Source organism: Dipodomys merriami, unplaced genomic scaffold (genome assembly GCF_024711535.1).
Source record: "Dipodomys merriami isolate MVZ:Mamm:240054 unplaced genomic scaffold, mDipMer1.0.p SCAF_158, whole genome shotgun sequence".
Classification (NCBI taxonomy): domain Eukaryota; kingdom Metazoa; phylum Chordata; class Mammalia; order Rodentia; family Heteromyidae; genus Dipodomys; species Dipodomys merriami.
The window spans coordinates 1920489-1947268 of record NW_027202915.1 but is presented as its reverse complement, the minus strand read 5'-3'; the positions used below and the strand labels follow the sequence as shown (position 1 = coordinate 1947268).

The following is a 26780-nucleotide window of genomic DNA, read 5'->3' as shown; positions in this document are numbered from 1 at the left end:
ACCTCCTGCAGGCTACGTTCATGCTGTGCGGCGGAGCTGCACGCCCAGCCCCTCAGCCAACCCTCAGCCGTCTGCGTCTGCGTCTGTGTCTGTCGGCGTCTGTGTCTGTCTGTGTGTGTCTGCGTCTGTGTCTGTCTGCGTCTGTGTCTGTCGGTGTCTGTGTCTGTGTCTGTCGGCGTCTGTGTCTGTCTGTGTCTGTGTCTGTCTGTGTCTGTGTCTGTCTGCGTCTGTGTCTGTGTCTGTCGGCGTCTGCGTCTGCGTCTGTGTCTGTCGGCGTCTGTGTCTGCGTCTGTGTCTGTAGGCGTCTGTGTCTGAGTCTGTGTCTGTGTCTGTGTCTGCAGCCAGTGGGGCTTCGGCTGGGGCCTGGGGACGCGCCCCGCGTAGCCGTGCGCACTGAGGGAGGGGCGCAGGGCACAGCCGGGCAGCGGTGCAGACGACCTAGCCACAGAAGCAGTCACCAAAATAGAGCACTCACGGCAGTGCTGGCGAGGAAAGCCAGGCCTGCAGGCCGGGCACGGCTGAGCACACGGAGCTCCGAGGAAGGAAACCCGTGCCTGGGCTTGGCGCTGCCTGTCCCTCAGCCTCCTGCACGGGGCTCGGGGCCCAGGCTGGGGGGGTCTGGGGGGTCGCTGGGTCCTGGAGGCGTGTCCTTGAGGAGGATTGTGGGAGCTTGGTCCCTTCCTGGTGCGGAGAGCCTCCCGGTGGTGGCCCCCGCAGTGGGGCGCCCTGGATGGTGTCTCAGGTTGGTGGTGGCAGCGAGCCCCATGCCTTCAGGAGCCGGTCCCGAAACCGCAGCTGCTAAGAACCCGCTGTTCCCCAAGCCCGGGGCTTCTGAGCCCTGCTGCGCTCAGCGGGAGTCTGGTGCCCATCCCGCCCTGGTTCACGGCCAATCCACGCAGAGACAGACGCACCCCGCGGCTCCGGGACTCCAGGCCTGAGCCCCGCGGCCCGGGCAGTCTGCCGGATGACCCCCGGGTACCCCGGAGTGTCCCCCCCTCCGCCTCACCCACCAGCTCCCCTGGACAGAGGGGCGTCACCCACCTCCCGTCCAGCCGCCCGTCACTCCCAGCTGCGGGCGGAGGCCCCGCCCCTCCCCCCTCCCCCGCGCGGCCCCGGCCCGTCCCCGGCCATCGCCGGTCACTCATGGACCCTCAGCCTCAGAGCCTCCCAGGACAACAGCCATTCACGGGAAAGCCCCGCGCACCTCACCCCGGCTCCGCAGGCCGGGACCCGGCCCTGCCCGCCCGCCACCCCCGAGCCGCTGCTCCAGCCGGGGACGCCGCAGGGCATCGGCCCGTGTTTCCAGGTCCTGTCCATCCACCTCCAGACCCCACCCCTGCCGGCAGCTCCCACCGGCCTCAGAACCCGCCACGGGGGTAAGGGGTCCCGTGGCCCTGTTCCAGGGTGTCCAGCCTCCTGTGCCCACGTGAGCCCCTGTGGTCTCCGCCTTGGTGCTTCTCCTACCGCACCACACTTCCCGCCAGGCCTGCCGTCTGGGCCAAATCCTGGCTCTGGCATTTCCTAGCTGTGTGACCTGTGGTTAGCCACCCGCCCTCCCTGAGCACTGGTTTCCTGGTCTGTAGGGTGTTACGGTGGCACAGGCGGATGTGGGTGGTGGCTGTGTGTATTTGTCACCGCGCCCCCCGTGGCTGGGGCTCTCGGTGGCCTCACTGCCTGCCCGCAGGCCAGGGAGGTGGAGAGAGGGCGGCAGAGCCAGGGAAGTCGTCTTCCCCAGGAGATGCCGGGGTCCAGGCCGGGGCTCTGGGCCTCTCGTCAGTCTGAGGGGTTTGTGATGTGCCCAGCTTCCCGCGAGGCTGGGTGAGCGAGCCTCAGCATGGCTGAAACCTGGGGCTCGCCGTGCGCACGGAGCAGAGCCGCGTCGGCAGCGCAGGGCCCGGCTCCCCACGATCATGGAGGCAGCGCAGGGCCCGGCTCCCCACGATCACGGAGGCAGTGCAGGGCCCGGCTCCCCACGATCACGGAGGCAGCGCAGGGCCCGGCTCCCCTTCACGGAGGCAGCGCAGGGCCCGGCTCCCCACGATCACGGAGGCAGCGCAGGGCCCCGCTCCCCATGATCACGGAGGCAGCGCAGGGCCCCGCTCCCCACGATCACGGAGGCAGCGCAGGGCCCGGCTCCCCACGATCACGGAGCAGAGCCGCGTCGGCAGCGCAGGGCCCAGCTTGCCACTGCGTACCTATACTTTGCAGAAACGATGTTTAAAACAACCCACATGTGTGTTGCCATGTTGGGAATGGTGGAAATCAACATCATTTCATTTTTTCTCTCCTAAAAAACGGCTGCCTGGTGGCAGTTTGGAAAGTGGGGAGGAAGATGGGCCCACGGTGCTGCTGGGATGGGCGGCGTGGAATCTGTGTCCCCATCCACCGGGCAGCCATGCCCAGGCGCTGTGTGCAGAACGGGGGGGGGGGCTGGAGGGAGGGTGGGCCGCAGGGAGGGTGGGCTGCAGGGAGGGGGTGGGGGGCTGCAGGGAGGGGGCGGGTCACAGGGAGGGGGTGGGCTGCAGGGAGGGTGGGCCGCAGGGAGGGGGTGGGCCGCAGGGAGGGAGGGCCGCAGGGAGGGTGGGCCGCGGGGAGGGTGGGCCGCGGGGAGGGAGGGCTGCGGGCAGGGTGGGCTGCAGGGAGGGTGGGCCGCGGGGAGGGGATGGGCTGCAGGGAGGGTGGGCCGAGGGGAGGGGGTGGGCTGCAGGGAGGGTGGGCCGTGTCTGGCGGCTAGGTCCTCTCCAGCACAGAGTCCGCAGTGCCCTCTGCCGGGAGACTCAGGCGGCACGCCCCGGGAGGACCCTGGCCCCAGGACCGGGTGGAGCCTGCGGGGTGGCAGCCTGGGCCGCTGGAGCGGGTGGGCGCGGAGTGTGGCGGTGACCGCGCGTGGCTGCGGGGCACAGCTGGTCGGGCCCGCTCTGCCCTGCGGCCCTGCGTCCGGAGCGCTGTTGGGTGGGAGGCTGGCGGGCTCCAGGCTGGAGCGGCCACCAGCTGACCAGCCGCGGGGTGCAGGGGTCTCTGCCTGCGTCCACACGGCTCCGGACCTGGTGCTGTGCCGTCCTGCCTGGGCCCCGGAGCTCGTGGGGTTTCTGATCTGCGCGTGTGGCAGCCCCGGGCTCCCTGGGAGCAGCTCACCCGCCAAACTCTCCTGGGAGGTGTGCAGACGCCAGCGCTCCACGCCGCTGAGCCCTCCCGGAGTGGGGGGGGCCTGGGCAGTGGGCGGCTCCCCCTGGCTGGGGCTGAGTTGGCCCGGCCCCGCCCTCGCTGGTGGGAACACACAGAGCTGGCTGCCGAGCGTGCAGAAGCACTGTTAGGCCGACACAAGTGTGCAATGCGCATGGTTGCTGTGTGCAAACTTGGTTCCGCACCTGACAAAGGGCAGAAGGTGCAAAGGCCCTGAGGTGTTCGGCATCTGTATTTCACCTCAGGCTGAAGTAATGGATTCACCCTCAGCCCCAGTAAGTAAATGGAGCTCAGCAAGCCTGAGCAGGGGGAGGCATGCTGAGGCGCGGGGGCGGGGCACCCTCGCTGGGGGGTGGGGCTTCTCCCCAGCGGCCGTCGCTGGGCTGGTACGTGCTGAGCCCGTACTTGGTGCTCAAGGCCAGGGCCTGGACGGGAGGCGTTTTCAGCGCCACACAGTTCCCAGATAAAGATGGCAGCAGCAGCAGCAGCATCGAATCGCGTGGCTCCGGTCCCAGTCAGCTCCTCCCCAGGCCAGGCTATCACAGTGCAAGTCCCGTGGTCCTCACGGCCACCGTTGGAGAACTCGGCCCCCCCCCCAGGGCTCCCAAGCACCACGCGGCCAGCACTGGTCTCCAAGCCTTTATTGGGGAGGGCGGAGGCCCTAGCAGTGGTCTGACAGACACACGGGGTAGGGGTGCAGCGGTTCCACGACCCCAGGTCCTGAGCGGAGGAGAGGGGTGCAGAGCCTGGGGTGTCTCCTCCCCCAGAAAAGGCACTGATGGGTGAGCACTCGGGGCGGGGCGGGGTCCTGGGCAGCGGTGGCGGGAGGGCGCCCAGGGGCCCAGCCGGGCCGGGCTCCGCCCTGGGCCGGGCATTCGCAAGGCAAAGCTCGCGAGAACAGTCCAGCCTTTCGGTCTTAGTGTTCTGTGCAACTTAAAAACCAACAAAATAAATATAACTTAAAGAGTCTTGAGGACACTAAGGGCAAGTCGGGGCGCAGCCGGACAGGCGGGCGGGACCCAGGTGGGCAGCCGCAGCTGGGCGCCCGGGCTCGGCCACCCAAGGCCATCCGTCCGCAGACACGGGAGAAGGCGGCGGCAGGCGGGGCGGAGACAGCGCCCTAAACACAAAGCCCGAAGGAGGCCGGCAGGAAGGAACCGCGCGTTCACACGGGACGGAACCCCAGGCTGGAGCCAGGGTAAGGGTCAGCTGCCAACGGCTGCTGCCTGGCCGCCGTGCTTGCGTTACGATGCTCCCGCAGTTTTGTTCATGTAATTAGTTGGCTTTGGAAGTGGGTTTTCCCAGGTAAACCGAGGCCTGCCCGCACTTACTGAACCGTCACCGGGGAGTTCACAGCCTCTCCTGTGAGGCGGGGTGCGGCGTGAACGCAGCCGAACCCCCCGAGCCGGCCCAGGCTCCACGCCACGCACCGCTGCTTCCCGATCCCGCCTGTTACACGACCTCGCGCCCAGCGGGCCGGGCCGGGGCCTGACCTTTACAAGTCCACCCAGGCAGATGCTCAGCACGGTCAGAACCAGACCGGGAGAGCTCCGCTGTGTCCTTCACCCCGCCCTGCCCCCCTCAGCCTCAGGCGGGAAGCGGGAAGCTCCCATCACCCGCAGACCCACCCCGCCGGCCGCAGCCCGCACAGCTTCCCGAAGCAGTCAGGCCTGGTGCTCACTCCCCAAACCACAGCCTCTGAGCAGCACCCGAGGGCGGGGAGCCCGGCAGGCGCCCCTCTCCTGACCAGGTGGCAGTCAGGGAGCGCGGCCGGGCGGGAGGCGCAGTCCTGGGCACAGCGCCCGGTGATGGAGCCCGTGGAGCCTCCGCCGCCCGCTCAGCAAGGCCTGCTTTACAGCTGACCAGCCGAGGGGACGGCCCACAGACTCCAGAGAGGGAGGCTGGGGACGCCAGCCACCCCCGAGCCCCACCCAAGACGCGGGGGAACTTGGGATCTAAGCTCTCGGGTATATTCTGGGGAGACTCAGAAATGGTGCCAGAAGACAGAATTCTGATTCCTTCCGGCTAGAGCTGGCCTGGACCGGCCCCAGCCCCACAACAGCTAGAGACCCGGCCCCCGCCAAGGCCCTGGCGCACAGCCTGGCCACTTAGCAGCGGGGTGCCGGGCGATGGGGGACCGGCATCCTGCCCAACTGGGGTGGGGTCGAGAGCCACGGGTCCTGGAGCCGCGTCCTGAGCAGGCCACAGGCCTCATCACGAGAATGGGAGGCGTGAGTGAGGCCGGTGGGAAGCACCCCTCAGCCCGGCTCGGCCAGCGCCCCATGGTGTCTGGGCAGACGCTCCAGACAGGCTGGGGTCCTGCCCCCAGGGCCGGGGCCGCAGCACCCAGCCAGGCTGGCCTGCACAAGTGCCTGGAATCTGAGTCGGCCTGAAGGTGGAGGCTTAATACCAGGTGGCCGGGGCCGGTGAGGCTGGCAGGGCTGGGGTCCTGGCTTAGCTGTCCGGCAGGACAACTCCGAATTTCTGGAAGAAGCCCAGGATGCCTCAGGATGCTGCTGGCCAACAGAGATTCTTCCCGGTTGGGAGGCAACTGGCCACTAGTGGGCAGCAGCCTCCACCAGTGGCCTGCAGGGCCCGGGCTGCCCCGCGGCCTCCTCAGCCTCCCCCCTCCCCCCCCCTCCCCCCCAGCTCTGAGCTCAGTGGACTTGTCCAGGATGATGCTGACCCTGGGCTTTAGCATCTCTTCTAGAAGGTGGTTCTATTTACAAAGAGAGGAAGAGGAAACATCACCTCTAAGCTCCACATTAGAGAAAGAACAAGAAAATCTCTCTCCTCTTCAACAAAGTGTCTGGTAGTGCAGTTCGGGTGGGTGCGGGCCTGGGCGGGGTGCGTAGAGGAGGTGGAGGGCAGGGGGGCGGCCTCAGGACGGCGGGCCGGCCCGGCACATTTCCGACAGGATGTCGATGAGGTTGTTCAGTCCCGAGAGGTAGCCGTCCTCCCGGTTCCCCTCCTGCCAGGGCACGTCGTGCCGCAGGGTCTGGCCCTCGGGCAGCGGCGTGGTCTTCCCGAAGTCGATCATCCACACCTTCGCCTGCCCCTTCTTGTCGTGGATGAAGAGCAGGGAGCTGCCGATGACCTGCAGGCGGGCGGCCGTGAGCCGTGGGGTGCCCGGTTCTGGGGGTGGCACACCCCGCCCCTCCAGCCTGCGCCTTTCTATTTCCAGGTCACACGGAGCCTTGGGACCTCACCCCCCACCCCTCCATGCCCGGCTCCACGCAGCGCTGGGTGACTGCAGGGCTAACAAGAGGCCAGGCCTCCCCTGTGCTGCGCCGCCCGCACACAGCACCGCCCGCACACAGCGCCGCCCGCACACAGCACGGCCCGCACACAGCACCACCCGCACACAGCACCACCCGCACACAGCACCACCCGCACACAGCACCACCCGCACACAGCACCACCCACACACAGCACCACCCACACACAGCACCACCCGCACACAGCACGGCCCGCACACAGCACCGCCCGCACACAGCACCGCCCGCACACAGCACCGCCCGCACACAGCACCACCCACACACAGCACCACCCACACACAGCACCACCCACACACAGCACCACCCACACACAGCACCACCCGCACACAGCACGGCCCGCACACAGCACCGCCCGCACACAGCACCACCCGCACACAGCACCACCCACACACAGCACCACCCGCACACAGCACCACCCACACACAGCACCACCCGCACACAGCACCACCCACACAAAGCACGGCCCGCACACAGCACCACCCGCACAAAGCACGGCCCGCACACAGCACCACCCGCACACAGCACCACCCACACAAAGCACGGCCCGCACACAGCACCACCCGCACACAGCACGGCCCGCACACAGCACGGCCCGCACACAGCGCCACAGGCCTCCCAGCCTGGTCCCCGTGCAGTCGCTGGAGACAAGGGCAGGACAGGGCGATGGCCGTGAGGCCCGGGAGCCCCGGGCTGAGGGACAGGGCCCTGTGGCCTGTGTGCGCTCATGGCTGTCCCCGGGATCTGCAGGAGAAGGCAGCGTGCTTACCTCGTGGCACTTGAAGAAGGGGGAGATTTCCAGGGTTGCTCGAATGGCCTTCAGCCGGTCCCGGTAGGCGACCTGGAACGGAGGGGGGCTCTGCTTAGGCAGCTCCGCACGGCGGCGCGGAAGTGGGCGTGACCTCGCGCCATGCCACCAGCTCCAGCCTCATCTGCCAACAAGGCCGTGGCCGTCCGGAGAGGCTGGGAATGGCTCCTCCCAGGGAGATAGCCAGGCACAGCGGCGGGGTCTCACTAGAGGCCAGCAGACCTGCGGCCTGGCCGCGGGGCCCGAGCGCTGTGGCACCGCTCCGGGGAGCACGGTCCCCCCAGCGCCAGCTCCGAGTCACCGGCCGGGGCTGCTGGGTGCCCATGCCACAGGGGTCCGGATGCCCGCTGGGCAGCAGTGGTCAGCAGCTGGGCAGGGCTGGACAGCACTTCCTGGAGCCCTGGCAGCGGGACCGCGCTCCATGCACAGCGCACTGCCCACCCCAGCGGGTGCCCGCACGGGGCCAGCCCGGGGCCCGGCTCGGGCGGGGCCGGCACGGGCTCAGAGCAGACAGCGGCCCCGGGCACTCACCAGGATGCGGTGGTCCCCTTGTGTGAACTCCCGGAACGCCTCCGTGACCTGCTCCTTGGTTTTGGTCTTCTTGAAGTCGCGGTTCACAGAGCCGTCCTCCTTCTGCCAGGTGGGGGAGGCACCCGCGTCAGCAGAGGGTCCAGGGCGGGCGCGGGCAGCGGGCAGCGGCGGGCCCACGCTCCACCCTGCAGTGGCCGCAGCACTGAGTGCTGTCCTGTCCCCCCCAGGACTCTGGGCCCCGGTGACCGGCCGGCACCGCGGGAGCCGGGCCAGGCCGTGGGGCGCACGGTGGCCGCCGGAGTTCCTGCCTAGATGCCACCTGAGAAGAGGCTGCAGGGGGACACCACGCCGCCCACCCTGCACCCACACGCGGAGGCCGGTGCGCAGGGCGGAGGCCCAGGGCCTGCGGAGCTGCCCCTGCCCCTGCGGAGGGGCCTGGCCTTGGCTCTGGCCCTGTGCCGGCCAGGGACGTGTGCGGCGGCGGGGCCAGCCGCACGGGCAGAGGAGGGAGCCTGAGCCCTGGGCCACAGGCCGCGGAGCGCCCCTCGGCGTACCCCACTGAAGGAGCTGCTCCTCTGGGCCCAGCGCAGGCCGGGTCAGGCGGGGACCTGGGCAGGGTTGACCGCGGGCAGGGCCACTCACGGGGCCAGCCCGGAGCTGCGTGCGGGCGGCTGGCGCCGCTCCCCGAACCCCACCTTGATGCCCTCGATCCGGAAGCCCAGGGTGGCGGTGGAGCTGATGGTCTCTCTCCACTGCATGTAGCGGGGCTTGGTCACGGCCCGCTGCGCCTTCTCCTCCTCGGTGGGGGCCTCGGGGTCCACCTCCACCATCTTCTGGTACATGTCCTTCCGCAGGCTGGGCTTCTTCCGGGCCTTGCTGAGCTCCTCCTCCAGGTATGTCCTGTGCGGCACGCGGGCATCAGGCCGGTCCGTCCTCCCGCCGTCTCCCTGTCCCCGGGTGGCCGGAGCCCGAGCCTGCCTTCGACGCCTCCGGACCTCTCCAAAGTGCGTCTGAGAGCCGGACAGCGGCAGGGACCCCGGGGCTGAGGAGCCTGCCTGGGGCGGGGCTCAGCGCCCTGAAATGCTCCTCCCTGGCACAAATGGGGGGGCAGCTGGGAGCTGCAGGGACCAGAGGCGCTGGAGAGGCGGCCAGCAGCCAGGGCCGGGCTCCCACGCTCACCTCCAACCCGCAGGGGTGACTCTCCCTGCCCCCACTCCTGGGAACCCCTCCACCCACAACGAGCACCCCGAGCAGCTGGTCTCGGCTGTGGCCAGTGGGGGGGGGCAGGCAGAGGTGCCTCAGAGCCCCCTGGGCCCCCCATATCCCCAGAAACGTGTCCAACCCGCTCCAGACTGCGGCTCTGAGACCCAGAACAGGCTGGACAAAATCTACACCTTACAGATGGCGGGTTTTCACATATGTACTGAAAGAAAAAGGCAAGGAGAACCCCAAATCCTTGGGTGTGAACCTGACCTTCCAGGAGATCAGACCCAGCGGGTACCAGTGGCTGGCTGGGGGTCTGCGTGCCGTGCCGGGCAGGGCAGGCCCTCGCCCCACACAGGGCGGGCAGGCCCACACCCCACGCCCTGCGTGGGGCAGGCCATGCTGACAGGCAGCACTGGACGCCGGGCCGTGTGTGCTGTGGGAGGGGCTCCACCTTGGGGCCCAGGCAGTTCCTGCGGGGTGGGCCGAGGCCGCACGTCCGCAGAGAGCTATCAGTGGCTCTTCAAGCAGGAAGCTGTCAAGCCCCATTCACACCAGCCTTTCTCCAGAAAGGGCCCAGGGCTGGTCTGGGGAGTCCCCCACCCCGTACCCATCCCCCACGGTGGGGGGAGGGGAGCTGGGAGAGAGGCCCCCAGGGCACAGCCCCTGGCTGGGTGGGAAGGCAGCAAGGCCACAGGGAGCCAGCAGGGGGCAGCAGAGGCCACCCCAGCGCCCAACGCTCCTTGGGGGCAGCAGCCCAAGAACACCCAAAAACCAGGTCCCAAGGGGCCCGGTTAACGATGCCAAGGCCGGCCTGGCCTTCTCACCCAGGCCGCGCTGAGGGTACAGCACCGGCTAGAGCTGTGTCCCCCTCGGTCCCCGTCTCCCTGCAGCCCCGGATGGGGGACCCCTGCTTCCTGCCCTCTGGCTACTCCATCTGCCTCCGTCAGCAATTCCTTTTCTATTTAACACATAACCAATTATACATAGACGTGTATGTGTGTGTTTGTGTGCACATGTATGTTCAATTACATTGAAGCATACAAATAGCTCTCTTAGAGTTTTGCTGTGAAAAGTGGGCCCACAGCTTGAAGAGAGAGAGAAATGGAGAGTTTGCAGAATAGGAGCCTAGCAAAGGGCCGGGGTGCTCAGCAGCAGGGCCCTGGCCTCGCCCACAGAGAGCCCCAGCTCCCCTGGGGGGCGCGCTGCGGGCCCCGGCTGCACCCCTGCGCCCAGCTCCCCTGGGGGGCGTGGCTGCGGGCCCCGGCTGCACCCCTGCGCCCAGCTCCCCTGGGGGGCGTGGCTGCGGGCCCCGGCTGCACCCCTGCGCCCAGCTCCCCTGGGGGGCGCGCTGCGGGCCCCGGCTGCACCCCTGCGCCCAGCTCCCCTGGGGGGCGCGCTGCGGGCCCCGGCTGCACCCCTGCGCCCGCACAGGAGGCGCCAGGCTCACCTGACGCCCATCTTGCAGTCCATCACGCACGGCGCATCGAAGTCGGCCAGCAGGTCCTCCATCTGGTTGTAGCGCTCCCCGTCCTTGACCACGTCCCCATGGTAAGCGGGCACGAAGGGTCTCAGCACGTCCACCATCAGCCGGTCCAGGCAGCGCTGCTCCGACTCACAGTGTTTCTTCAGGATCTGACCGTTGGCGGCGGCCTTAAAGCTCCCTGGGGGCGGGGGGTGGGGGGAGGGGGGGCCTGAGTCCCCAGCCATGGTGGTCAGGGACCCAGCACCCACTGGGCAGCCCCCGGAGGGCAGCACGGGGCTGGCCCGCCTCCTCCAGGCAGTGCCGATCCTGCTGTCCCCACCCGCCGACTGCCCCCCTCTTCACCGAGGCCGCAGGGGGGAATTGTCGCCTCTCAGCCACCACTAGAGTCTGGCCTAACCTAGTCCCAGCCTAGCCTAGTCCCAGCCTAGCCTCGTCCCAGCCTAGCCTCGTCCCAGCCTAGCCTCGTCCCAGCCTAGCCTCGTCCCAGCCTAGCCTAGTCCCAGGCTTGCTCCCCAGGCGCCAAGGCGCAGGTTCCTCAGGAGAGGCTGCAGAGGACGGGACTCCGTGGCGGGAAGGGATGGCGGTAGCCTGAGAGGTCGGGTGCAGGGCCTGCGCGGCACTCCCGAGCCTCAGACGCCCGTCCGGGTGTCGCAAACACGGCCAGGGACGTGAGGGCAGCCCTGGGGAGCCTAGCTACGCAGGAAGCGGAGGTCCGGAGGACTGTAGTTCAAGGACAGCCTGAGTAAGCAGTCACGAGACCCTGTCTCAGCCAGCCGCCGTGTGGCGGGGCAGGGTGCGGTGCCCGCTCGTCTCCCCACTGTAAAGGAAGCCTACGGAGGAACCGCAGTCCACGCCAGTGTGGGCACAAGTCAGACCCTATTTGGAAAGCAACCGAAGTGAAGAGGGCCAGCCGCACAGCTCAAGCCGTCAAGGGCCTGCCCAGCAAGCACAAGCCCCGAGTTCCAGCACCCCAGAAGAAGCAACACGGAGCCAGGGCTGGCCATGGAACCTGCAGGCCAAGTGCACAGGCAGCCACTCAAGTGCCACCAGCAGGAGAAGACGCTGCGCCCCCCAACCCAGCACCCACCACAGCCTCCCCACAGAGACGTGGGATGTGGGGGGACTCATGGGTGGCTTCCCAGCCCCAGGCTCCTCTGGGATGTGGGGGGGCTCATGGGTGGCTTCCCAGCCCCAGGCTCCTCTGGGATGTGGGGGGACTCACGGGTGGCTTCCCAGCCCCAGGCTCCTCTGGGGCAGAGGCCACGCCCCCTACGGCTGCCGCCCGGGACACAGCACAGTAGCTGCTCGTGAGTGAGGCGGCCCTGCCAGTGTGGCCACGGTGGGCAGGCTACACACTACCCACCTCACCACTCATGAATGGAGTAAAACTGGAAGAGTGCCACAGAAAGAAAAGACTGGGAGGAGGAAGAGACAGGCAGAGGGCTGGAGGGGGTGTGTGTTTTGGGAGGCAGGGGTGTACCGGGGCGTTCGCAGGGTCTGCATTCACCTACCAGGCCACTGCCCTTCAGATGAGGACGCCTCCCAGAGAAGTGGGGGACTTTTTCTTCCCCTAGCATCCAGGCCAGGACCCCCACCCCATGGCCAAGCCCCCCCATGGCAAGCCCCTCCCCCGTGACCAACCCCCCCATGGCCAAGCCCTCCCACATTCCTTGGGTGCCTCTTGGGGGGGGGTGCTCTACCTGCGTGTCCCGCCAGCTGGATCCATGGGTACTTCTTCTTGAAGGACATGACAAAGGGAGACCAGTGCACCATGTTTTTGATTTTCCTCCATGACTTGCTCTAGAAGCAAGCAAAGCAAGAGTGCTACGTTAGGAGGACAGCTGGTGCTTTCTGAGCAGAATGAATTCAAAGCAAGAGAACTCACTGCCTGTGGCCGCCAGGCCCTGGGTGTGCTCTGAGCACCGTGCGGCTGAGAGGTACAGTGCCACGTGGCCTTGCCCTGTTCACCCACAGGCTGCCCAAGGTCAGGGTGCTCCGGGCAGGGTGAAGGAGGTTTGAGGAGGGAGAACTTGTTCAGAGCACACTGGACATAGGAATTATCACAGTGAAACAGTCATGCACTATTTGTTGTTTTTCTGTCAGTTGTGAGGTTGAACTCTGGGCCTGGGCGCTGTCCCTCAGCTCTTCAGCTCAAGTTGAGCGCTCTACCACTTGAGCCACAGCACCACTTCGTTTTCAGGTGTTTCATTGGAAATAAGAGTCTCACGGGCTTTCCTGCCCTGACTGGCTTTGAACTGTGATCCTCAGGTCTCAGCCTCCTGAGTAGCTAGGATGACGCTGGCATCCAGCCCAGTCTTATACTGTTAATGTATGTTAATTCAAAAGTAAAAACAAAGTGTGTTCTTGAGCAGCAAAAGCCACAAATGAGCCTGAGACCTGGGAAGAAGCCAGGAGAACTCTGCAGGACAGGACAGGGTCTGGTTGCTGGGGACCCCTGAGGACGGGGCCCCTCACCCTGCCCGGAAATGCCCAGCAGGCCCTGCGGAGCCCACGGCGGCCGCAGGGCCTCAAGCCAAGATCTCCATCTCTGCCGCTCCTGTTGGCTGCTCCGTCAGGTCTCAGGTTCAAATCTGCCCAAGGAGAGGCATTTTCTCCAGAGAGAAGCTGGCAACTCTGACTCACACCCCAGCTTCTACCCCTCATCCTACCACCAGGCCGTGTAGTCCGAGGCCAGGGCAGACCACGAGCAGGCCAGGCTGGCTCCAGCCCCGGGCGGCTGGGGAGGGCAGGCACCGCAGCACCAGCTCTGCGCACACGCGACGCTGCGTGGCGGCGGGCGGCCGGGCACAGCAGAGCCTTGGCACTGAAGGGCTCGGCAGGAGCCCCTCCCCAGCTCCAACACCCAGCAGGCCCGGAGGAGAGGTGGCGGGACCGGTGGCTGGCGTCCAGTGGGACCATGTGAAGCCACACAACAGCATCTTTCTCTGGCGTCCGAGACTAGAAAGGGGTGCTCCAAGCTGGGGGCCCCTGATGGGTTGAAGGGATCCAAGTGCTCCCGACTCCCGGAACGGGGAGTCCTGTCCCCACACACTCCCAACCTGGAGGTGCTCCTTCACAACCAGAACTCCCCCCCACTCCCTCGGCCAAGGCCAGAGGGTCGCCCACCTCTGGAAGGCTCTGGAATATTCTGGAGAAGGGCCAGGCTTTTGCTCGGCAGATTGCCGCACGCCGGCTGGCAGCGACGTGGGGCTTCTCCCCGAGGTGTTTCCACAGCGGCAGGCGGGGGGCGGGGCTGCTCACGTGGGGATGCTCCCGCCCCCTGGCCTGGGGTGAGGGGGGCCCGGCTGGCCAGCCGTCACGAGCCCAGCCCCCCAGAAGGGCTCTGGCCGCCCTGGGCCAGCCGGCTCCCGCCTGGGCCGGGCCCCGGGCCCAGGCTCAGCCCCGGCCCCTCTGGCCGCCCGCCGCCTGCGGGTCAGCATGGCTCCCGGGCACCTGCTGGGGCAGGTGGCTGCTGCTGCCCCACGGCAGGCCCCGCCCACTCAGCCTGCCCCCCTTCAGGACGGGCAGCCTGGCCGCCGGGAAGCTGCCTTTGGGGGTGTCCTCCGGCGGTGGGGAGCGGCCGAGGTCGGGGAGCCCCACCGGCTTCACCCCAGCTCTCACTGAGCACCAGAGGCCCTGCCAGGCCGCGGGCCGGCCCGCTGCACAGCGCCCACAGACCGTGGGCTCGGGGAGCCAGAGGAAGCCCCTGGCAGGAGTGGCCTTGCTCCATGGGGGCCTCCCAGGGCGCTGGAACTGTTGGCGGCTTCCTGAGAACGCTCTGGAGCTCTGGAGGCTGACAGCGGCTGCCCTCCGCCCAGGGAGGTGACCCCGCCCACAGGGTCCCGCCCCCCACCCCCTCTGCAGCCAGCCCAGCCTCGTGCCCAGAGACGTGCGTGGCAGAGACCTGAGCATCGCGGCTCAAAGCCAGACCGCACAGGAAAGTCCCCGAGACCCTCATCTCCCAAGCAAACACCAGAAGACTGGACATGAAGCTGGGCTCAAAGCGGGAGAGCGCTCGCCTCGAGTAAAAGAGCTCAGGGACGGCGCCCAGGCCTCACAACCAGCCACAAGAAAGAAGAGAGAAAGATTCTCCACCTTTTAAAGGACTTGGAGGGGGGAAGGGACATCTCTAAAACACACGCGAAGGGAAGTGGTCCCCGTACCCGTGGCTTCCAGCCACGAGCCCGACATCTGCGCTGTGCGGCCGTCTGCACTGACCTAGGGTCACCGGGCACAATGCTGGGGTCTGGTGGGAAGTGTCACCTCCACCCTGACCACAGTGGCCCGTGCACACGCAGCCCCCAGGAGGGTGCCTTCCGTCCTGAGGACCTGTGCCAGCCAACAGGGCCCCTGCCGCTCCTCCAGCCAGGGAACAGCGCGGGCTCTGTCCACTGGCGACCTTTCAGATGCGGAGGCCGGGACAAGCACCGCCCCCAGCCGGCACCGGGCTGGCGCGCTCTGGGAGGAGGTGTGCTGAGCAGAGGGCTCCTCCCTGCTTTCCATGTTTGGAATCAGTGCTTTTTTTCCTTCCTCCTCTCCTGGCCTGACTGCAGGGCACCATGGGGGCCTGGTGCCTCTCCCGGCCAGTCCAAGAGGAGGGCATAGAGCCGAGGCCAAGCAGGTAGGCCCTGGATCCGGCTCAGAAACACCCCCACCCCGTCCCACCCCAAAGGAAGGAAGACACTGAGACTGGGAAAACAATGCCCAGGGCTTGGCAGGGCCAGCAGCTCTGGCTCAAAGGACAAGGGGCTTGAGGACCAACTGCCCCACCCCTGTAACCATGTGGAGATGAGCCCCACCCCTGTAACCATGGAGATGAGCCCCACCCCTGTAACCATGGAGATGAGCCCCACCCCTGTAACCATGGAGATGAGCCCCACCCCTGTAACCATGGAGATGAGTCCCGCATCTCCTCCTACCTCCAGGGAGGTTCTCCCCACCCCCCACGGCGGGGGCTCAGAGCTTTGGTGCTCACCACAGACGGGGCAGGGTCGGTTCCCTGCCTGTCCCCACAGCCCCGCCGGGAGCCGTGCGCGTGGCTCAGAGGTCGGAGGTCATCCAACACGGGCCAGAGTCAGCGAAGATGCACCTTTCCACCCGCAGCCTCTCCTTCACGCTGCCGAGTTTACAACCTTGGGACATCTGAGGAGCATCTTAGCCTGGGCCTCCTCCGGGACCAGCTGGAGAGCGTGGGCTCGGGTGCGCGGCGTGTGGGACTGGCCAGGCTGGAGGCGGCCCGCCCGTGGGCAGGAGCTGGCCCTGGTGGGCTGTGTGTGGCCCGCAGACCAACGCCCTCCTTCGACCACACATGGCGGGGCCACCCAGCTGTCCTCTGCTCGGCTGCCTTTTTCCGGTGTGACGGGTCTCTGAGCAAGGCAGCTGGGACATGGCTCAGGAGAGGGCCTCGTCCTGACCCCTCTCCCTCCCCGACAGGCGGGACGCTCCCTCCACCACACAGTGCACCGGGCTCCCGGCCTCTCCCTCAGCCTCCAGACCCCTCGGGGCCCAGCGGCTGCCCTCTCTGGTCTCTGGCTCTTCTCCCTCCTGGAGTCCATCCTCCTCTCGGGAACTAAAAGTAATGGAGGGGAGAGGCAGAGGCAGAGCGGGAGCCGGACCAGCCAGGGCACAGGAAACGCTGGGCACGCAGGGGCTGGGCGGGCGGGCGGGCAGGGGCCTGGCGGGCAGGCGGGCGCGGCGCAGCTCTGCTCCCGAGGCCCTGAGCCTCGAAGGCTGTGGCAGGGCTGTGGAGGGCCAGCCTCCCCTCCGCTCCACCCACTGCCCCGGGGACAAGGACAGAGGACACGGGAGCCGCTGCGGCCACACAGACAGCTTAGCCAGCCTGCTGCAGGACCACGTTTACAGGCCAGGCAGGTGAGAGGACTCCCCCCCACCCCAGGAGCGAAGGGGGCTTCGCAATGCCGCCTCTGTGCCCAGCCTGCACAGCCCGGCCCTGCCCGAGGAGCCCTGCGCGGGGCCAGCCCCCGACGTGTCCCAAGACAGGCCCAGGAGGAAAAGCCCTCAGGTTCCAACGCAATCACCCAGGCCGCCGGCGCCGCCGGACCTGGCACGGGGAGAGGACCTCGCAGGGCACCGTGCGGCCCACAGCCATGCCCGGGGCCCCGGAACATGGCACTCGGCCGGGGTCCGGTAGGGGTTGCCCTGGCCCAACGCCACGCCCACCGCGGAGTCCCCCCCAGGGAATCGCCAGCAAGGCAGCGCTTCAGGAAGGCCTCGAATTGCACGCGCGCAGCAGCACATGGGTAGCTGTATTTAGAAGTGATTTCCAAGCGAGATACAGCACATTGGTGCCATTTACATTTCAGAGAGATGACAGGGATTTGCCCGTGGCTATGACGCTGGGCACGTGGTGGCACGGCGCGTGGGTGAGCAGCCCACCGGGAGCCAGAGACCCCGAGCTGCTTCTGCGGTGAGCGGCGGCACACAGACCCTGACTACGAGGCAGCCGCCTCCCTCTCCCCCAGGCCTCCTCTCCGCCCAGTAGCCATGCATCTGTTCGCTCACAGGGAGGCTGCCCAGGGCACAGGAAATGGGGGGTCACACGGGTAGCCACAAAGGCACACCAGCGAACCCCAACACGAGCAAGACCTGGCCGCCAGGTCCCCCCACTCCTGCCCGGCCATCTGAGCCCAGGAGCGGCTGGGTGCTTACTTAGCACTCCTTCTCTGTAGTGTGAGGCTGGGGGGAGCCTGGGGGGCTCCCCTCGCCCTCCCCCGCGAGGCAGGCAGGGGAGCAGTGGGCACAGGGTACGGCTGCTCTGGGACCGCCCGCCAGGGGTGCAGGGGGCCCAGTTATTTTGGCTTTCTGTGTTGGGTAGCAATGACTTAGCGTCTTTTTAAAAGTTAAAGCATCTTATTTATTATGAGGATGTTGCTAATAAATCCCAGTTTAATAATTAAAAAACGCCTATGTACCTGTTTCAAGTTCACAAATCAGTACAGGAACGAGCACGAGTAAAATAAAAGCCAGACGCCTATGGCTCATACCTTGAACCCTAGCTATTTAGGAGGCTGGGCTCTGAGGTTCCCAATTAGAAGCCAGCCCAGGAAGAAAAGTCTCTGAAAATAACCAGTGTTAAATAGTGTTGGAGGCGTGGCTCAAACGGTAGAGCACCAGCCAGGCTAGCAAGCCAAGTGAAGGTAAGGTACATCCTGAGTTCAAACCCCAGTATTAAAATATACACATCTGCGCATGTGTGTGTGCACACACACAATCTATAATCTTTACAGCAAAAAACAGAATACATTAGAAAGTGGTCCAAGTTTCTCTAGAGACTCAGCATCGTTTTACATTGAGATACTGTGCAGGCCACACAGCACTGAGGCCGGCTCTCCTGCTAGGGATTGGCAAAGGCCCTGTGGCCTCTCAGACCTACAAGAAAACCAAATCAACATCCACACCGCTGGCTCAGCCCTGCTGGTTAGGCTACCTTCCTGTGTCAGGAGTTACCCAAGGCTCTAGGTTCTGAGACCATTTTGCCCCCTTCCTACTGGGTGGGGGTCCAGACCGTGTCATCTGAAACCACTTCTGGATGGTGGAGGCTGAGGGCAGGCTTAGGGATGCCGGACCAAGGAGACAGGAATGGACACTCTGCACAGGGCCTGACCTGGCACCGCTGGGGACAGTCCACAAAGAGAGGGGGCCAGGCAAGGTCCACCGCCCTCCTCCAAGTACTACGCAGAGTCCACCCCCCTGCCCTCCAGGTACTGCGCAGAGTCCACCCCCCCGCCCTCCAGGTACTGCGCAGAGTCCACCCACCCTCCTCCAGGTACTGTGCAAGGTCCACCCTCCCTCCTCCAGGTACTGTGCAAAGTCTACCCTCCCTCCTCCAGGTACTGTGCACAAGGTCCACCCTCCCTCCTCCAGGTACTGTGCACAAGGTCCACCCTCCCTCCTCCAGGTACTGCGCAGAGTCCACCCTCCCTCCTCCAGGTACTGTGCAAGGTCCACCCTCCCTCCTCCAGGTACTGTGCAAGGTCCACCCTCCCTCCTCCAGGTACTGTGCAAGGTCCACCCACCCTCCTCCGGGTACTGCACAGAGTCCACCCGCCCTCTCTGGGTACTGTGCCGGTGATGCTGAAGGTCAGAGCGCAGACTCTGAGCTGGGGATGTGGAGGAGTCCTGAGAGCGCACTGGACCAAGTAGATGCCCCAGGATTCCACCCCACTACCAGGAAGTTGACGTCTCAAGCCTCCTCCATCCCACAGCCGGAGGCCCAGCCCCTCGAGGTCTCTGGGGAATATCACTTCATTTCTAGGGAACAGAGCAGCTGGGCTGATTTATCCCCTAACTCTCGATGCTATTATTAGGGCACGTCTTTTCTGAATAAAAAGGGAAAACCAAGGGGCTGGGAAGATGGCTCAGTGGTAGAGCGCTTGCCTTGCATGTCTGAGGCCCTGCGTTCGATTCCTCAGCACCACATAAGCAAAAAGAAAAAAGCCGGAAGTGGCGCTGTGCCTCAAGTGGTAGAGCGCTAGCCTTGAGCTGAAGAGCTGAGGGACAGCGCCCAGGCCCCAGGGCGGCTGGACGGGAAGGCAAGCTGGTCAGTGACAGCAGCCAATGGAAGGCACTTACTTGTTCAGTGTAATTCTCTTTTCTACATTAGTGGGCAGCATCTCAAATGACGAGCCCTGACGCACGGCTCTAGCTGTTGGCTGGCTTCGGGGTCGGCGGTCCCGGTCTGTGTATCGCTCCCCCGCCCTGCCCCTCACAGGAGAGTGGGGAAAGGTGGCCCTGAGCATGAGAGACGAACGCGGCTCACACGACCAGCCTCCTGGGGCTAAAGCAGCAGCTGGGCAGGGGCAGGGGCAGGGGCAGGGGCCACCCAGAGGCCTCGGACAGCTGACACAGAAGCCAGCGGTTCATAAACCCAACCATCCTCACCTCGTGCGGCCTGCTTACCGGGAATGGGACCGTCAGTCCTGCCCGACCACGGTCAGGAAGGAAGCTGAAACTCAGCCCTCGACGTGCCAGGGGCGTGTGGGGCACTGTGAGTGTGGGGCACTGACTGCCATAGACGCCCCCACCCCCATGACGCCACCTCAGAGCTGACCAAGGCCGGCCCTCCCCCCCCCCCATGCCGGCCAAAGAGAAAGGAATGAGAGCGATGACCCAAGGAAGGCTGGGCAGCCTCCTCCAGGCTGAGCGCGGGGCAGAGCCCTCGGCCGCACTGCGCGGGGGCGCTGCGCGGGGGCGCTGCGCGGGGGCACGGAGGTGCGCAGGAGGACCTGGTATGGGGCGCCACCTGCCACCACCAGGAGCCACCGCCACGGGAGAATGGGGCCTGGGGCCTCACCCCACGGGCCGATGAGGGCAGACTGAACAAATGACCTCAAACTGAATTAAGGCCTGCGCTCACCCCTGTGGGGACACGGGAGGCCCCAGCGGAGCCTCTGGAGGGAACACACCACAGACCACAGCCACGTGACTAACCACTTCCCCAGGCCATCCCGTCTCTCGAGTGCAGCGCCAGCCCACGCTGCGCCCCCCGGCTGGCCGCGCCCATCCCAACAGGCTGGTCCCCCCGTGAGGCCTCCAGCAGCTTCTCCACGCCCCGAAGACCAAGCTCCCGGTCCCACATGTGTTCAAGATACACCACGCTGCTTGTGTTGGCCTCTTGGCTGGAATTCCCCTGCCCGAACTTGCCAGGGAATTCCAGTTCCTGCTCTAAACCAGGCCAGGCAGCACCTCCTCCCTCCACATGCCTCTGCCCAGTGCCCCAAGCCCCCAGATGCCCACCTGCTGCTCACGGGGCCTCGGTGCTGCCCCGCTCACAAGGGCCCTGGCTCTCCCCGGGGGTCAGCGGTGTCCAGTGTGGGCTCTCCCCGGGGGTCAGCGGTGTCCAGTGTGGGCTCTCCCTGGGGTCAGTACTGTCCAGTGCGGGCTCTCCCCGGGGGTCAGCACTGTCCAGTGTGGGCTCTCCCCGGGGGTCAGCGGCGTCCAGTGTGGGCTCTCCCCGGGGGTCAGCACTGTCCAGTGCGGGCTCTCCCCGGGGGTCAGCATTGTCCAGTGTGGGCTCTCCCTGGGGTCAGCACTGTCCAGTGCGGGCTCTCCCCGGGGTCAGCAGCGTCCAGTGTGGGCTCTCCCCGGGGGTCAGCGGTGTCCAGTGTGGGCTCTCCCCGGGGGTCAGCGGTGTCCAGTGTGGGCTCTCCCTGGGGTCAGTACTGTCCAGTGCGGGCTCTCCCCGGGGGTCAGCACTGTCCAGTGTGGGCTCTCCCCGGGGGTCAGCGGCGTCCAGTGTGGGCTCTCCCCGGGGGTCAGCACTGTCCAGTGCGGGCTCTCCCCGGGGGTCAGCATTGTCCAGTGTGGGCTCTCCCTGGGGTCAGCACTGTCCAGTGTGGGCTCTCCCCGGGGTCAGCAGCGTCCAGTGTGGGCTCTCCCCGGGGGTCAGCACTGTCCAGTGCGGGCTCTCCCCGGGGTCAGCAGCGTCCAGTGCGGGCTCTCCCTGGGTATCAGCAGGGCCCAGTGTGGGCTCTCCCCAGGGGTCAGTGGTGTCCAGTGTGGACTCTCCCCGGGGGTCAGGAGTGCTGCTTAGGGCCCCAGGAAGGTAGCAGAGGCTGCTCAGAATCCCCGGCCCTAACCCAGGGTCTGGCTTCAGGATGGGAAACCAAGAACTGGAAGCCACAGCATCCAAGGCTCGTGGGAGTGCCACCACCAGGGCAGTCCCCGGGGACAGGGCAGAGAGCAAACCCCAGAGGCAGTGCCGGCCAGGCAGCTCTGGGCCGGCCGGGAGCCCCACCAGGCCACTGCGCTCTCCAGCATGAGTGCCGGTGGAGCTGCAGACCGCACAGCCGGCTGCATTCTCCCTGGACACACAGGCTGGGCTGGCAGCGGAAGGACAGAGCCCGGGGAGCCCTGCGTGGGCGCCCAAGTCCAGGCGGAGGAGCGTGAGCGGGCACAGCCCAGAGGAGGGGCCATCCGGGCCTCGTCCAGCCCCACCTGTCCCGGTCCCCACTCAGTCTATTCTAGTTCAGGCCTCAATCCCAGAAGCCTGCGGTCCAGGGGGCCAGCCTGGGACTCAATACTGAAACGTGTGTGTATGTGTGTGTGTGCGCGCGCGTGTGTGTGTGTGTTCAATACTGAAACGTGTGTGTGTGTGTGTGGTGTGTGTGAATGTGTGTGTGTGTGTGTGTTATACACACGGGCTCAGGTGTCTATCGACCTCCTAGAGTTTTGTGCCCATTGTCTGAGTTCTTTAAATGCCAAGTAAGCGTCGGGGTGGCCTGTCCCCCGAGCCTGTGCCCTCCTGCCAAGTCTGTGCCATTTCACCGGCACAGACGAATGGTCTAGTCGAAGGGAACACAGGGCGCCACTGTCACGAGCTCCTGCCACAGCACCTCTATGACATCGCTGCGTCAAGCAGGAGAAAGTCTTCAGGATGAACACACAGTGCTCTGCCACCTCGAGGTCTGCCCTGCCTGCTCAAGAGGGCAAACAGACCAGAGTGGGGGCCAGGCTGCCTGAGGACAGCCCAGCTCACCCCACGTCTGCCTGCACCCGAGAGACAGCATGGATGGACCAAGGAGTCTCACCAACTCACAGGAGTGAAAACAGGCAGGTGACTTCCTCAGTAAGCAGAATGTCATCAGCAAGGATCAAATCCATGACAGCCACCACCCTCTACACAAGGTTCAGGAATAAAAGCTTCACTTCAATGATTCTTTTCTATTGCTTGTTTTATTCCTTCATTAATTAGTGAAGATACCATCATTACAAAGAGGGGACTGTTGAAAACAGTATCTGCTCCCAGTGCCAAACCTATGAGAAACCACTGGGGGAAATGATTGCACTGGGGAAAAAAAGAGAAGGAATAACCAAGCCTGGATCACCAGAGACCATCAGGGCCTCCTGTGCATGCAGATGAACTCTGGGAATGGTGGAAACAATTGCCAACCCCCTGACTATCAAAAATGTAAAACCTCAGCGTCAGAAGCAAAAAGCCCACAAAGAAAAGCAAGTCAAGTATGCTGGAGAAACAATTGCATAAAATGTATATGGCTGAGGGATTAAACAGGTTTGCATAGTCAGAACTCTGTCAAAGGCACAAGCAAATCGTGAGGATGCTGGTATCTATATGGCAGCTCCCTGTGTAAACCAGAGCCCTGTGTACATGCGCTGAAAACCATGCCTTTCACACTGGCGAGCACATCGCCGAGATGGCGGGGAGAACAGGGGGAGGGGGGAGGGGGGGCGGGGGAGGGCCGGAGCAGCACACCAGCCCACTTCTGGGACCTGTCCAAAATTGCATGTGATCTTTTGGGAAAACAGCCCGGCAATGTTTCCAGGGCCATAAAAATGTCTCAACCTTTCATTTACTTATTTTGCCTCTGGAAACCTCCTTAAGGAAGCGCACTGAGATATGGAAAAAGTGACACGCACAAAAATGTTAATTAAGCCATTGTTTCCCATTAAAATAGCCCTGAAAAACAACTGGACATTGGACAATAGAGGACTGGTCAGGTCATGGAGCAGACCACCAGCCAAGGATTAGAACGAGACACGGAGACTTTTACTATAATCGGCAGGGAGAGAGGAGGAGAGGCCATGGAAAACATGCATGTTTATTTGTATTTATCCAGTTGTTCATGCATTTTGAGGATCGGGCCCAGGATGGGCCCCACTCACGCCAGGTAAGTGTCTAGCAAGCACTAAACTGTCGCCACAACGTACGGACTTTAAGTCTGAAAAGAAAGACACACAGGCAACGTGAGGAGGCATTTCTGCACGTTAACTGTAGGACTCAATCAACCACCCAGCTGCTGCTTTCTATTTAGATCTCCTGTTGTACTGTACGCAACATGTTCTGGGTGTCCGCAAATCCTTTCTTTCTGAGCTGAGCTGCTGACTGACAGTCCACAGAATCAGTACAGGAGGGCTATGGTGATACGTGTTCTTTTTCTTTAGTTTCAAAGTTTCTGGGCTGTGGGCAGCTTGCTCGTACAGTTCTGAAACATGTATATATATATACACACACACACACACACACACACACACACACATATACATATGTGTACACACACACACACACACACAGATCATCAAGCAGACAGGAGACACCAACGTGCTAGACCTCATCTCGCCCTTCTGAGTTTCCCAAGTCTGGTCTGAGAGCTATGCTCACTCCAAGGACCCCGATCTGAGGAGCCCCTTCCCTAAGGCCGGGACTTAGGCCTTCCCTGTGAAGCCCCCAGACAGCAGTGAACAGCTTCACAATACGCACAAGGCATGAAGGGAAGGAGGGGGGAGGCGGACAACACATGGGGGCAGGGATACCGTTCCTGGGCGGAGCTGTGTCCCCACCATCTACGCCATCCCTGTAATGGGTCCTGGCCATTCTCTAGCCACCTGGAAAACATGGATGGTTTGCGGAAGGGCTCGGCTGTAGCAGAGGGGGCACACGGTGCAGGCCGGGACACCGCCCCTCCGCAGCTTCAGTACACAGAGACGCACACACACGAACATCCTGACAGATGCAGGCTGCTTGTTTATTTTCCTGGCCTTCCTACTTTATGATCTTTCCTCACAAAGTAGGAAACCAGACAGGCACCTTGCACGTCAGCACGGGAAGCTGCTATACCTGGTCTGTCCTGAAGCCTTCCCAGAGCTGTGGAGATCCCGCCAGCAACAGCCTCCGTCCCATTGTCCTCGAGAATGCACGATGGCTGAGCTCTTGTGGCTGGGCTGGCGATGGTTGGGGACGGGGCTGGGAGGCTAGGGTAGTCACAGCTGCCCCAAGCTCCCCACTACCCACCCAGCCTCACACCCCCTCCTCATTCAGGGGCTCTGGCCCAGGCCTGGGATGTATCTATGACTGGAGCAGCTCCGAGAGAAACTGAGGCAGATTCAGATTTTTGTCATTGCAAGCCAGCAGTGACAAGTATCTCCCACAGTATGAGAGGATGAGTTACACACCCTTCAATCACCCTCTTTACCACCCCACGCCCTTCTTCACCTCTGCCCCCCAAGTCCTGCTCTGTTCCCATCCCCCACCCCACTTCCGGATCCTTCTAAAGGACCCTGGAATCTGTGGACTGTGTTCTCACCAAAATGACCCCGACTGACCCCTCCCCGTGAGGGTGGCAGTGAAGGGAAGTGCAAGGCCCGTCCAAGGCCACGGCAGGACTCGCACTGGATGGGGGAGGGGAGGCTGTTTAAAGACAAAGGACAAAACGCGGAAGCCAGGGAGGTCCTGAGCTGCCTGGCTGGTGTTTACTGACAGCCAGCGTCCTGTGCGGAGGAGGAAGTGGTGCAGTAACCCCAGGGGAAACGCTTGCGGGGGACAGGAAAACGGAACTTGCAGTACTTTCCATGAGCAGCCTCAGGCCAGCCCCACTGGAAACACTAGCACAGCACAAGTCCGAGTAGCAGGTCAGACCTGGAGGCTCAACCTCAGCACTCAAGCCCCAGACACAGACAGACATGGACACATGGACACAGAACCAAACACAGACATGGACACTGAAACAAACACAGACACATGGACATGGAACCAAACACAGACACGGACCCAGAGAGACATATGGACACGGAACCAGACACAGACATGGGGCATGGACATGGAACCAAGCACAGACATAGACATGGACACAGACACAAAGACAAGGACATGAGCACAGACATAGACAGCCACGGACAAGGACACAAACACAGAAACACACAGCCGTGGACACAGACCTGGCCCCGGGGTGCTGCAGGAGGCGGCAGGGAGGGCGGATGGTGCGTGGAGGGGCTCTCCACTGGCCTGCGGGGCTATGGGCTTGCTCTGCCCTGGCCTGCTGGGGACCCTGGGCCCATCCCACAGCCATCACGGAGAATGCCAACATCCCGGAGCTTTCCCTTGCCCTGACGCCACTCCCCAAACCCAGCCTCACACATCCCCACTGGAGCCCTCCGCTCCCCACCTTCCAGGGCCCCTGTGCAGTCCTGCCCGGCTTCTGCTGTTCTTAACATCTGGGAGAGGGGCATGAGCCAAGACCAAAAACAGAAGTGGAAAGACTAACCCCTGAACCCAGGCTGCCTCCTCCCACATTCTTCCCAATCCAGAGGCCCAGCCTGCATCCCCAATGGCCAGCGGCCTGCTCACAGGCCCAGACTGGCCTTGTTCTGAGTCAGATTTTCCACTGAGTAAAATGCACAGCTGGCTGCCGAGGGAAGCGATTTCTGCACGGTCTTCTACGGGATGCTATCTGCAGGGAGGTCTGGTGTGCAGAGCGGGGCAGAAACTCACCCTGTGGGAGCCCAGGCCACCTCCTGCCTCTTTCACACGGTACAAAGCCAGGGGCGGTCCGGCACTGCCGGTCATGTCCACTTCAAAGTTACCGCACCAATTCTAAGCAAACCAAGAGGCGCAGTTCAGAAAAGCCACTGTTACCAGGCCCACATCATCTCACCAACAGCGCCAGAGTTTTTTTGGTCGGTCATGGGCGCTGTCTCTGCGCTCTTCAGCTCAAGGCGAGTGCTCTACCCCTTGAGCCCCAGCACCACTTCCAGTTTTCTAGTGGTTTATTGGAGATAAGAGTCTCACGGGCTTTCCTGCCCGGGCTGGCTTTGAACCAGGATCCTCAGATCTCAGCCTCCTGAGTAAGCTAGGATTACAGGCGTGAGCCACCAGCTCCCAGCTAACCAGAGTTGTTTAATAAAAGTTCACAGAGGCCTTAGACCCCAGCAACGAGCTCTTTGATCTCAGCAGGAGGCAAGATAGAGAAGCAAAGACAGTTGGGTCTCCCTCTCCACCACCTTGCCCCGGTGACCTTGAGCAGAGGCACTACCTTCTGCCAACCCTGGCTTCCTCCTCGTGAGCTGGGGGTAAGCAGAAGACAATGCTGGGCCCCGCTCCCAACGTTATCATGACAATCCAGGGAGAAAACAGAGGTGGAAGTGCTCTGCACCAGGAAACATGGCTGTGGCGAGGGAAAGCACAGTCCCCTGGGCAGGCACTGTCCCCGGGCAGGCACTGTCCCGCAGCCCCCCCGACCCCCCCCCCCAGGGACCTGCAGTTTCTGTGCTCTATTTCACTAAGGGAAACCTTGATTTGCAAACTCAGGGGCACCAGGTACAGTGCCACACACCTGTAATCCCAGCACTCTGGAGGCTGATGGAGGAGGATCCAGAGGCCACACAGGCTAGAGTGAGGCCCTGTCTTCAAAAAAAGTAGAAAAGGGGGGAGGAGGGGGCAGGGAGAACTTAGGGTAACTACCCTGAAGTATTCTTAATTTCTAACTATTTCTCTGAGCAATTTGTGCAAACAGCCACGGAACTGGGTAGATGGCTTACAGGT

At 64.1% G+C, this 26780-nt stretch overlaps 1 protein-coding gene across 1 annotated transcript in view; it reads right to left on the bottom strand.

Moving 5' to 3' along the window:
* Nucleotides 1-3807: 3807 nt before the first annotated feature.
* Itpkb (inositol-trisphosphate 3-kinase B) overlaps nt 3808-26780 on the bottom strand; it is a 64481-nt gene continuing 41508 nt past the window's right edge. The window contains exons 2-7 of the mRNA XM_070023222.1: nt 12187-12286; nt 10451-10664; nt 8493-8697; nt 7798-7899; nt 7228-7299; nt 3808-6280 (exon numbers count right to left, since the gene is read on the bottom strand). Coding sequence (XP_069879323.1) covers nt 6065-6280; nt 7228-7299; nt 7798-7899; nt 8493-8697; nt 10451-10664; nt 12187-12286 — 909 coding nt within the window. The 3' untranslated portion in view covers nt 3808-6064. The remainder of the gene's footprint in view (nt 6281-7227; nt 7300-7797; nt 7900-8492; nt 8698-10450; nt 10665-12186; nt 12287-26780) is intronic.